This window comes from Petaurus breviceps, unplaced genomic scaffold, assembly GCF_028583685.1.
Source record: "Petaurus breviceps papuanus isolate PSGF00001 unplaced genomic scaffold, PetGlider_PUasm1.0 110, whole genome shotgun sequence".
NCBI classification, from domain to species: Eukaryota; Metazoa; Chordata; class Mammalia; order Diprotodontia; family Petauridae; genus Petaurus; species Petaurus breviceps.
The window spans coordinates 5,798,289-5,811,023 of record NW_027185597.1 but is presented as its reverse complement, the minus strand read 5'-3'; the positions used below and the strand labels follow the sequence as shown (position 1 = coordinate 5,811,023).

General features: G+C 35.6%; 1 protein-coding gene across 3 annotated transcripts in view; it reads right to left on the bottom strand.

Moving 5' to 3' along the window:
* LOC138156303 (cullin-1) overlaps positions 1-12,735 on the bottom strand; it is a 116,716-nt gene that overhangs the window by 39,543 nt on the left and 64,438 nt on the right. For all 3 annotated transcript variants that reach the window (XM_069081659.1, XM_069081580.1, XM_069081727.1), the window contains exons 5-8: positions 11,630-11,680; positions 11,417-11,507; positions 10,402-10,565; positions 8,365-8,527 (exon numbers count right to left, since the gene is read on the bottom strand). In XM_069081659.1, coding sequence (XP_068937760.1) covers positions 8,365-8,527; positions 10,402-10,565; positions 11,417-11,507; positions 11,630-11,680 — 469 coding nt within the window. The remainder of the gene's footprint in view (positions 1-8,364; positions 8,528-10,401; positions 10,566-11,416; positions 11,508-11,629; positions 11,681-12,735) is intronic.

Genomic DNA, 12,735 nt, shown 5'->3' with positions numbered 1-12,735 from the left:
GTTTTCGTGCTTATATCCTAGGAGATGGGTAGTCTCAGCGAACATGTATGTGCATGTCTGTATGTACATAGAGAATATATAGAGAACAGAAAATAAATGAGATAGTTACGTATGAGGTACTTAGGAAAAAAGAGCACCAGCAATTCTGATAATCAGCCTAAATTTTGAATAGAGAGATTCTGTGTGTGTATTGGGGGAACGGGGAGGGAGAAGGGAGAAAGGAAGTATTTTCCATGCATGTAATTGAAAGACACATCTAAAGCTCAAACTTGAGATGGAATATCCTGGCTGAAGATGAATAAACTGGTTAGTTTGACTAAAAAAACCGAGAGCGAACAGAATAATACATAACAAGTCTGTAAAAAATATGCTGTAAAAAAAAAAAAAAAAAAAGGAAAAGGGGGAAGGGACAGAATTCAGAACCCAAAATTGAGGGGGGGAGAAACAGATGTTAAAAATTGTTCTTACATGTAATTGGGGGAAAATAAAAACTTCTTTTAAAAAAGAAAAAAAAAATGCCGTGGCCTGAATTTGAAGGGTTTTAAAAACTAAAGGCATTTTGTTGTAGTAAGCCAAAATATTTGATTCTTGGGTCAGTTCCTATGTAGATATCCTTGATGCTGCAACTTTGGCTTCTGGCTTTGAAGTCTGCTCTCAGAGCATCCTTTGTTATGTAAATGCATAAGAAAGGAGTTAACTGACCTTTCCTAAGACTTTTTGGCACATAGATAACATGGCCTTATCCAATTATGAGTTACTTGTCCAGGATATACCAGACTAAGATAATGATAAGAATACTCCAGGATATGACAGACCAAGTCATTGATAAGAGTACTTGAATCTTTGTCTGCTTGATCTTTAAAAATCTTGTTCAAAGAATCATTAAATGGAGTTCATGGTTCTTCCTTGAACTATCCACATGGCCTGGTCATTTCTTACCCACATCCCCAATGATACTTAGTGCTGGACACTGAGTAGCCCATGGCATTTTGTATTTTATCTTAAAGAAAACAGGGAGCCATTGTATAGAGTAGAAAAATGACGTGATCATATCTACACTAAAGGAAAATCATTTTTGCACATGTATGGAAGATTGGAGTGGAATCCAGGGTATAGGTAGAGAGATTGATTAGTCTTAGCAATTACTTAAAAAACTAAAATAACTTTGGGGGAGGAAGGGAGGATGCCTTCAAGAAATTTCAGTTAGGCTATAGTTTATCACATTAAAAGGAACTATTTTGATCTAATTCTTTCTTGGAAAATCAAGTCAACAAAGTTAGAATCTTAAAACTTTCATTGGGAAGAAGTGACCCAAATGGTCTATGATGCAGATTGGAATGAGACAATAAATAGTTATCAAATGTAAAAACTATACAAAAAGGCTTCTTTCCTCCTCCAATTTTATTTTTGCCCTGTAGTGCCCCTATAATTCTGACCTCAGAGTTGGTTTTTTTTTTTTAGTTAGAGCTGTGTTCACATGATTATCATTAAATATTTAAAAGAACTAAAACAAGTCTCTGTCAAAACTGCTAGGTCAGGATACCAAATTGTTAAGGATTGGGTTCACTGCTAAAATAAGCTATTTTAGCTACGTTTCTGTGGCTTTAGAAAAAGGCCCTTTCAAGCAAGCACTAATCTTAGTGAATGAATCTTTTATAAAAAATCATTTCTCTAACAGAACAGTATAAATTTATTCAGGTGGTTTAGGCTCATTAAAAGTGATTAATCAAAAGTATTTCTTACTTCCCTGAGGATCAAAGACAAGTTCTTATACCTATCGCTGCTATGAAGGGGAACAAAGCTGGACTAGATGATCTTTAAAATCTACATTCCAGTTCAAACATTCTACAGTTCTATAAAGGCAAGAATCAAAAGGAATTTGTGTTTAAGATACCTTCATTTTTCTTTTTCTGCTCTTACCTGGAACAACTCTGCTATATATTTATGAAATAGTCTAGTGATTACATGACCTATTCCAGAAGAGGCATTTGAACTGTTTGACTCAGGCATGCAATTTTTTAGAGTTTGTTTTGTACTGGTAACTCCCCCTCACCCCAAAAAAATTTTTTTAAGGGAGGGTATAGGGAGCCTGGATCACCTCATCTTATGCAGGTTGGAAGTGCAGTATCTAGCATTTAAGAACTTATCTTCTTGGACTCCATAAATAGAATTTACTTCTGCCAAGTATGGTCTAGTAGTCTGAAGAGCTAAGCTTTCCAAAGGTAAAGCTGAAAGATAAGCATGTTTTCTTCCTCCCTGCCTACCTAATTATCCTTTAGTTAAAAATCATTTTAGTAAATTTTAAAAATAATCATTAAAGAATTTAATCTTCCAAATTTAAAGAAAATTTTAAATCAATGAAGTATATCTTGGTATATTCTTTAACTATTAGCTAATACTAGTCTTACTGTGAGGTTTATTTAGGCAGAACAATTCTGTTAATTCCCTGACACTCCTCTGAACTCAGGAACCTTTCTCAAATCTGTTTTAAGAACTCTAGTTTTCAGGTGGACTGGTAATCAAGATTTTTTAATTCTCTCCAGCAGGAATATCTGAACTGCTTTCTTAAACTAAAAAAAGGAAAAAATGCTCTGTCTCGCCATACAAAGGGACAAGGACAAGGCAAAAACAACAACAAAAACCTCACAATCACACCTCTATCAATGTGCGATTCTCTCTGTCCTCATCAGAACACACCTCTTCAATCAATCATCTATACTATCTTTACCTTTCTTTTGGGGCTTATGCATGTGAAAACATGTGAAAAGTTTTCTTCTTCTGTGGCCTTTTGACTAAAACCTTTTTTATGCCTTTGGCACAAAATAGGATGTATAATCATCTCTTCCCTTATTAACCTTCAAATATAGAAATAGATACAAATTTCTTTCTAGTTACATACTATCTTCTTTTAAAAAATAAATATTTCTTTCTCACCACAAGGGTAAGCTTAACTTAGAACAGTATTGAAAAAAAAAACACATTTGCAAAGAGTATAAGATTTGTAAAAAGATTATCGTGACTATTCTTCAACAAATTAATGATATTCCTTGGAAAGCATATTTATTAGGCAGGATGTTAATTAATATCATTAACTTTTCCAAAGTCATCCTTCTTGATTTTATCAAATATATGCTGAAGTTCAGTATCAGAAATAAGACAGGAATCAGAGTAGGTAATTCTTTACAAACAGCACTGAGATCTTACCCCTACTAAAACGTGAGGCTGGCAGGCAAAAACATATTTCCCTGTTCCTTGCTCTTAGTTTTGGTCCTTTGGGGCTAAATGGAACTATTTCCTTCTGACACTCTTTCAAATATATGACAATGAACTGAGAATATTTTCACAGAATCTCTGATATTATCTAGTTCAAAGCATAAGCGAACAAGAAAGTATCCCCTTTAATACATTTCTGACATACCATCATCCAGCATTTGTTTGAAGATCTCCAGTAAAACAGAACCTGGAAATAGAAGCTTTCAGAAACAGCTTCTTTTACCTCTAATTTTAATTTTGGAATTTTTTCCTTACATCAAGCCTAAATTAATTTTATGTAGTCAGGATAGAGAATTCAAAACACCAGGCCCAGATGAACTGCATCCCCTCAAAGATCTGTTGGGGTGATAATTACTTTTACCTTTCGTGATATTTAATTTCAGTTCTTTGAAGACTGTAACATTCTATGACCTATGGGGCGGCCAGGTAGCACAGCGAGTAACAGCACTGGCTCCAGTGTCAGAACGACCTGGAGATCGAATCCCGGGCTCAGACACTTAGCACCCACCAGAAACACCTGGCTGTGTAACCTTGAGCAAGTTACTTAACCCCAATTGCTTAGGGGCGGCTAGGTGGTTCAGTGAGTAAGAGCACCGGCTCCAGTGTTGGGATGACCTAGATCAAATCCGGCCTCAGATACTCAGCACCACACCCAGAAATAACTGGCCGTGTAACCTTGAGCAAGTTATTTAACCCCGATTGCTTGCTTAAAAAAAAACATTCTATGACCTAAAATCATATGCCACTACCACTAGAAGAACACTGGTATTAAAAAGGCGAGCCTCTGTTTCATGCAGAAGACCAAGGCCATTAAGGCTTTTGAAATTCCCCACGGGCAATCCAGTCCTCTCCCACTCTTTCTGCTCCAATCTAGGTCATTGTCCATCTGCAGTGTATGTTCAAGTTTATAGACTAAAGGATGAATTCTACAGGTTGTTTTTTCCTGTGTAGATAATGAGACTAAACTCTTAAGTGACTGTGGATATGGAAGAAGATTTTATGACTCCAGTCTTGGCAGAATCAGTGCAATGTCACTCTCAAATAGGAGTGTCTGGAGGATCTCATCAACTCTTGGCACAGATCTTGTGTGTGCACATGATTCTGTTTCAGGACTCAAGGGACATTAATGAAAAGAGGGGTCATCAAACACATTTATCATAGTTGTTAGATCTTTTAAGGAATCTTCTATTATTTTAACATATTTGTGGAAAACTTTATGGTGGCATTTTATTCTACCAAATCAGATGCTTTTCAACAATCAGTGAGTAATTCTGTGGGTACTGTGCATTTTGGGCATCCTTTGAGTTAATTGCATGATGGTAAAGATGTGATTTATTGTGGAATATAACTTATGAAAGCCTGACTAGTTCCCTCTTAATACTCACATCACAGATGCACTTGAAGCATGAGCAGAGTATTCCCATAAAAATGTTATACAGATGAAAGACCAGGCATGTATGGGCTGGCAGTTATTAACGACCTTTTGGTCACCTCTTTTGGGTGACAAGTAGCTCCAAATTGTATTTTACACTTTTGTTATCTTCCCTTCCTTCTTTGTTTGAGGAGAATCCTCAGGGGATTATCTGAAATTTGACTCCTCCATACCAACTCTTGAAGCAGGAACCAGATTAATGTGTTTAACAAATTAAAATAAAATAAATATAAACACAACAAATAAAGCAGCTCTATTACCTAAATGAACATTATTTGTGATTTTCTAAATAAATATGTAGTCAGTTCTATTGAGATCCATTTCTATTTGAGTATGACACCAGTGCTATACACCCTCAAAACTGTCACCTCCAATACAGATTTTCTCTGTACCACTTCCTACATAACACCCCTGCTCATCCCTTGGCTGCCAATACCTCATCCCATATGACATCACCTTTGTGGTTTGTATGTGTACATGTGCATTGTTTACTCTAAGAGAAGGTATGCTCTTTGAAGGCATCATTTGTCCCTGTAATACCAGTACCTAGCACAGTGTAGAACATACTAGGAATGAAATAAATGCTTATTGACTGTCTTTATACTTGATCTAGTCCAGCTGCTTATCTCATATTTGCAGACTTTGATGTCATTTTCATTTCTCCTACAGGCACACCAAGGATGAGGCTACTGTCCTGGGAGCAAAAAGATATTGTTCTAAATATCTGTGTAGTTCTTCCCTATCTCTTGTCTGCTAGTATGCTCCCAGTTTCATGCTTAGAGAGCTCAGAGCAAAAGATTAACTGTATCTATTGTCCCTTGCACATCTTACTTGATAAAGCAAACTGCTCATAATTTCCTTCCATCCCTGTTCATAAAACTATACAAATGATTTTCAGTTCTAAACTGGTGATGCTATAGCTATCACCTAAGCTGCTTAACAAGTAGCTCAAATGTTTGCCAACTGATGTGTTTCCCGAGGCTTTGGTCTTCTCTCCTCAGCAATAGATTTACATTGGTTTAACCTCTATATGCATCAATAAATGAATAAGCAATTATTAAGGTACACTGGTAATATAGAGACAAAAATGAAAATGCCTCTGCTCTCAGGAAGACTAGATTCTACCAAAGGAGACAATGCTGTATACACAAAGCTATACAAAAATAGGAACAAAACAAATTCAAGATAGTTTTGGTCAGGAAGGTCCTAAAACCTGGGGGGATTTGAGAATGCTTCATGAAAGTGGTATCATTTAGATAGGATTCTAAAGGGATTTAGGAATTCTAAAAAAGAAAAGAAAAAAACACATTGTAGGCATGGAGGCTAGAATGAACGAAGACATGGAATGGAAATGGGAGACAGACTAAAGGTAAAGAGAATGGGGGAATGATGTCAAGTTTTGAAATATATGTTAGAGAAGTACATGACTTCTATTTTCTCAGGAAAGAATGAAGTCTTTTGCTCAGAAAGTGGTATGTGTGACAAAGTTTTAGAGAAGAGGTCTGGAAGTCATTAGTAATCTTTTAAGAGTTAAGGAAGAAGGGAGATTGGACTTGGTGGAGTACTGAAAGATGTTGGGTATAGAGCCAGGACCCTGAGGGGAAATGCAGCAGGATCTGGTCCTGAAAGGGAAGAGCCTGGTATCTCAGGCACAGGTGCTGGCCTAACAGAAGCTTTCCAGGAAGTGATGGTTTTGAGCTTGTCTGAATACAGCATTGACAGGTGTGAGCAGCAGATCTAATACAGTAAGTTGCAAGAGAGGAAGAGTGGTTCTCAGTAGCTCTGCTGATGACAATGACTTGAATTGAGTGGCTCAGCATTGCGTGGCAATAAGAGTCTATAGGAAACTGCTGTAATTACAGGGTCAGTGTTCTTTACATGACTGCCATTCCCCACTGATAATAACTAATTTAAGTGGTCAGTTTTGGAAATGTTTTAAATACACGGCATATTCAGCATTTTTTTTTGGAGGGCAAATGGGGTTAAGTGACTTGCCCAAAGTCACAAGGCTAGTAAGTGTGTAAGTGTCTGAGGCCAGATTTAAACTCAGGCCCTCCTGACTCCAGGGCTGGTGCTCTATTCACTGTGCCACTTAGCTGCCCCAATATTCATCATATTTTTATCCTTCCTTCTAACTTTGTATAAATTTTTCTCCAATAGCAGCACAGTGTAGTAGATAGATAACTATACCTGGGAGTTAGGAAGACCTTTGAATTTCACCTCAGATAACCTGGATGAACCTGGGCAAGTGACAATCTTTCTGGGCTTCAGTTTCCAGAACTACAAGATGAAGGGGTTGGATCTGTTGGAGTTCTGAGATCCCTTCCAGATCTAAATTGAAGATCATAGGATCCTAAGGGTAATCTTAGTATACAAGGTCACCCACTCAGCAATGACTTCCACATCAGTAAAGAATTAGTTCCTGTCTATTAAAATATAATCAATTTTACAAGGTAGAGAGGGGAGGAGAGAGGCACAGGGTGTTATTCAGTGTTCACTATGTTATGTATCTTCAAAGAAAATAATCGCAATACATAAGCATTAAGCTTCTGCACAGTCAACATGTCTTTGGCACCTTGTATTTCTTACTCAAATCTATAGCTTACAACATATTTTTCTTCACCTACTCCCACTTTTGCATTCAGGTAGTCACCAAGTATTAAAGTATAAGATAATTTTGAGTCTTAAATCATTCTTTGAATTTCTCTTTGTTTTCTGCAACAGAATATTCAACCAAATAGCTTATAAACTGCAATATGAGATGACCAGAAGTCTGACTGAGTGATGTTTCTCACTGCCATTAGATATACAATAAAACCAACTCTACTAAACTTCTCTCTAAAGAGCACCTGCGAGCCATCCTTCCACTTAGTTGCAAACCCCTTGTGTCTTCTGGTTTTGTTTATAGCAGCAATGCCAAGAGTGATACAACTTAGTTCCTTTGGTAGTAGATATCAGATTTGCTGATCAATGACAAAGATCTTATATTTAGGATGCAAACTACTAAATTTTTCTACCGTTTTGATTTTTTGTAGGATGTAACATAACTCTCAATGTAATTTGTAGCCAGCCCATTGTAGTTAAGCCCAAAGGTCAGAAAAGAAGTATATGGTAGGTAAGAAGTGGCTGCAATATATTATAAACAAGGAATTAAGAAGCAAAAGTCAAGTAAGGTATATCATCAAAAAAAACCCCCCACCATAATTGAAGTAAAGAGGATGGTTGGTTATGGGTTGAAAGTGAAAAGTAAATGATGATCTGCATATATGTTCCATTGGTATACCTCATGGTGTCAAAGAAAAATTAGGTAGGTCTCCAGAATACTAGGTGAACCACCTGGGCAAACATATGGGAATGTATGAATAAGAGCCAAAGAGGACAGGAAAGCAAGGATGGTATAAACCCTGTATAATTGGAGGGAATGAGATTATAGATGAATGCCATTAAATAATTATTTTTCCAGTTGGTTCTGGAAATCTTAAAAGTTGTAGATCTTCCTACACCTACAGCAGCCCACTCCCCTCCACAAAACTGCTTAAGTTTTAACACAGTTCTTGACACTGTATCCCAAAATTACTTATTATAATTCTTAAATGTTCAGTGTAATTATATAACCAGCAACCACAATTTATATCTATAATCTTATCTTAGCAGCTCACCTTCATTTTTGTCAGCATCTAATAAATTCTGAAATTCTGTGTGGAAAATCTCCAAGTGTTTTTCAATGAGCACTTGCTCACATTTCCGTGCTAACTCATCCTGTGTGCTCTCATGAAGGTAAACCTGAACTCGCCGCTGTTCCTCCAGTAGACGAGCCTCTGCCTAGAAAATAATTAAATTTATTTCTTTTTATATTCATAGTATCAGAGTTGAAGGGATCTTCACAGGCCCTCAAATTCCATCCCCTACCTGAATGAGACTTTCTGTCAAAATCCGTAGTGACAGGGAACTACTGACTTCCTGAGGCACCCTCCAGTCTACTGCTGGATAGCTCTGCTGAGACAATTGCCCTTATTTAAAGCCCAAAGTTGCCTCTCTTTTGCTCCTATTCACTGTTCCTAGTTTCTGTCTTGTGGTGCCAAGACAGACAAGCCTGAACCTTTAACATCACAGCCCTTCAAATACTTATGAGTCAGCTTCCATTCACCAACAAGAGGCACCACAGAATTCTAATCAAGAAACCAAGGCTAAGACAGATTAAATGGTGTGCTCAAGGTCATAAAGGCAGTAAAAGTAAGTAAGAGCAGTATAATATGAATGCAGGACTTCCAGAAACATGCTCTCTATGGTCTATGATCTCTAGTTTTTAATGAATTAACATATAAATTTTGGTGAATAAATCTCAGAAACTCAATTAACGTATTACAGTATTTTATAAAAACATCTACAAAGATGCCTACAAGAAGCCTAAGAATGAAGAGGATAAAACAACATTGGGATTAAATGGTCACTACTGTACCACCCTCTTCCCCAAAGCTATTTCCTCTTCAAATTCCTTTTTACAACAATTTCATTATTGTACTTGTATTGTACTTTGGTACATCTAAGATTTCACCAGTGTGGATATTACCTTTATCAAAGCAGTATAAAACCCCCGGCTTGGTTTCTCATCCTTTTGAATTCTTTTCCAATTTTCCAACAAGACCTCCACAGAAGAGTTCAACATGTCTTTTTTTTTTGTTCTGCTATCCTAAAGGGTCACCAATTTACTATTCAGACTTGCCATCTTTTTGTCTCTCATTGCTTTTCCTTCTCTGACAAGCAGATTTATGCATGTCCTTTATACCATCTTCCATACCATTGGTAAATATTGCCATTATTTAAAATTTCACTACAAAGCAAATTTTGTCGTAAGGCATATCACATAATCATATAATGACAAGATGTCAACCCATGACATGATCATCAGGGGATGTTATACTAAGAATGAAGTATTTTCATTATGAATTAACTGGTATTTACTATATGTATGTAATGGGAATGCAAATTTGGAAGATCTTCCCTGCCCCTAGGCTAAAGTGCACCTGAAGCCTGGGGTGAGAGGCTTGTTTTTCAGTAGATACTTTTTGATTGGCCAGTGGGTCAATAAGGTTGTTACATTTTCTGAGCCAGGAGAAGGCTATATAAGCCCTGATGTGAGGCTTTGTTTTGGGGGCTCACTTTGAGAAGTGTTGTGTGATTTGATCTGTATTCTGGGAAGCTGTTGTCCAGGGCCCCCCTGGCTTTGAAAAAAAAAAAACCCAGATGTGGAAACCCAGATGTTGACTGGGTATGGATGTAATGGTTGGACAGTTGGGAAATCTGTCTATTTGATCTGTTTCTGTCTTGATAATTCTGCCTGTATGCTTTGAAGTTCGGGGTGCTGACCTTTTTCTCCTGAACAAGGTAAACGATATATGTCTGACTGATTAAAGTAAGCTTGTTAACCCATTTTGAGTTGCTTTCCTTTAACAAAGCAGATCCAAGAACCTGTGGTAGCAGCAAACCCTGAGGACGCCGGGGTGCTTGCTGCTACAATGTACTATATACTTATTATATATGGAGAATGGTGCTAACTACAAAAGCATGGGTATAAAAGTTGCCTTTACAAAAAAGAAATTATAGACTCTATACAGACTCTTAGAATCTTTAAGAGATTGTTCCTTCCATAACCACTGATTTTAATCAAATTTAATTTGTTTATACTTTAAACTTACCTTTTTCATGTACTCTGTAACAGGATTCTGTTGCAAAAATTCAGTGCTCTCTCTTGTGTAAAACCTCTCTGTGTCAGCCAAGAATTGTGACTCAAAAGATTCTTTATATACTGTAAGTGTGGGTCCTTTGGCAAATGCATCATCTTCATTAAGCCCAAGTTCCACTAAAAGCAAATAAACACTATTTAAAATTATTTCATCTTTGGTTTCCTGTTTCACAGAACATAGCAATCTTGAGTCAATTAGTTGAAAGATGTAATCAGACTATCACAGATGAAATTCAAAAGTATAAAACCAGTTCATTCTGGTGCATGACTGAGAGGTCCACTGCTCATCATCAAAGTTTGTTTCTCTCTTAAATTTAAGATGACAAATCAACAAACACAGACCTTCTAATGTAAAAGGACACAAAAGTACTGTATATGAAATTATAAACTTCTTTTATATATGATTTGTTAAGGCTTATTCTGTGATTAATTGTGATATTTCCTAGCACATCAATGGTTAGTAGGTTTTCAAATTACCATAGAAGTTTCTAAAGAACTTGCATACTTCCAACATTTTTGTGGTTTTTTATTTTTAACAATATCACAAATAATATAAACAAGCAAGAAAATATAGGATGCTCTTAGATTTTGATTAATAAGTGCTTTTTTAATCTTAATTGTTCAAATATAATTAGGATTCTGGTTACCACACAGTCAGTCCTACTAATGAAGATTTAAACAAAATATAAATTTTCAATGATACAAAGATACATTTAAATAGTTAAATTCAAGGAAACCTTGAATTAAGTACCTACTATGCTTATAGGAATAGTATGCTTCCAGATCAAATAAAAATAATTTGAAATTTTAAGCTATTTATGGATACAGTATGTTTAGAGTCACATAAATATAAGCAACAAAATTCAGTAATTTAAATATGTACGTTTATTTAACTATGCCTAGAGTATTCATTTTGGCTAGGAAAATCTAACTTCTTATTAAATAAGTTGAAAGTAAGCTATATTTACCATATGACTGTACAACTCCACTAATCAGTCTTGTATTGATGGTTTCACCATTTCTTTCCTTTTCTATCAGTTTCAAAACAGCATTTGTTACCTTAAAAAAATGATATAAAATCACTTATATATAATAAACAATGAAAAGTTAATACAAAACAGGTTAGAAAAGAACTCATAATAGTTGTAAAAGCTTTTTAGGAATGTAGCAAAATAGATTACCTGTTTATTTAATGGCCTGAACAGACAATCCCTCCAAGTCACCAATGCAAGCTAGGATGAGGAGAGAGAGAGAGAGAGAGAGAGAGAGAGAGAGAGAGAGAGAGATATGTATTGGGTTATGTTTCACATTGTTCCTAATAGTGAATTCCACTGATAATTGCTATAAATAACAGCCTGAATCTCAAACTACTCAGTTAGTTGGCAGCATTTCTGTAGTAAATTATAATTAGGAAAGTAAAGAACTATTGCTGAGATGAATTATTTGGGGAACAACAGTTTTGAAATTATTTCCAAACTGACTATCAATTTCAAAAGACAAATCAACTGGCAGAAAATTATATGGCAAAATTTTATTACTTAAGAAAAAATATAAAAATGCTTTTGACTGTAGTGGGAGAGGTATTCAAACTAAATATAAATGTGCCCCAATAAGTTTTTGACAAATGGAATTTAAGTTTTTCTATTTTACCAAGATAAGCCCACCCATCAAAAAAGTTCTGTACACATAATATACTTTCTCATTAAAGTGAGAATATGTATCTTTCAGTATATATTACAGAAATTATCAAGTGTTATTAAAAAAAAGTCCAAAATTGCAGGGATATGGGTTATAAAAACATAAGAGGTTCAGACTAATAATTATTCTTATTTTGATTGGAAACAATCTCAAATTTATCTGGATTACACTGCTTATACTAGATTTTTACTATTATTAAGGCAATTTCCTAGTATAAATTCTTAGTAACAAAAATTATATTCATCTTAAAACACCATTATTACTAATCAGCATGTTACCTTTACTTATTATTTATATTAAAAAGTTTAGGCACCTTGAACTGCCTGTAAAAGCTCTTCTAGTCTTGAAATTCTATGCAGAGGAAGTAGATTCTTTTCTTCAATGCCCAGATACAAACTTGATTATCCCTGCCTGATTCAACTGGGGTACAGAAAAACATAGAATCCTATACTCCCTGATGAAGCCAGAACCTGTTTCAGCCTAATGAATAAAGTAGTCACTAGAAATTATTTGTTCACCCTATGCTGTTTCTGATTGGTTACAGCCCAGAACTAATGAGGCCAAAGTTAATCCCTCTATTGCTTGTTAA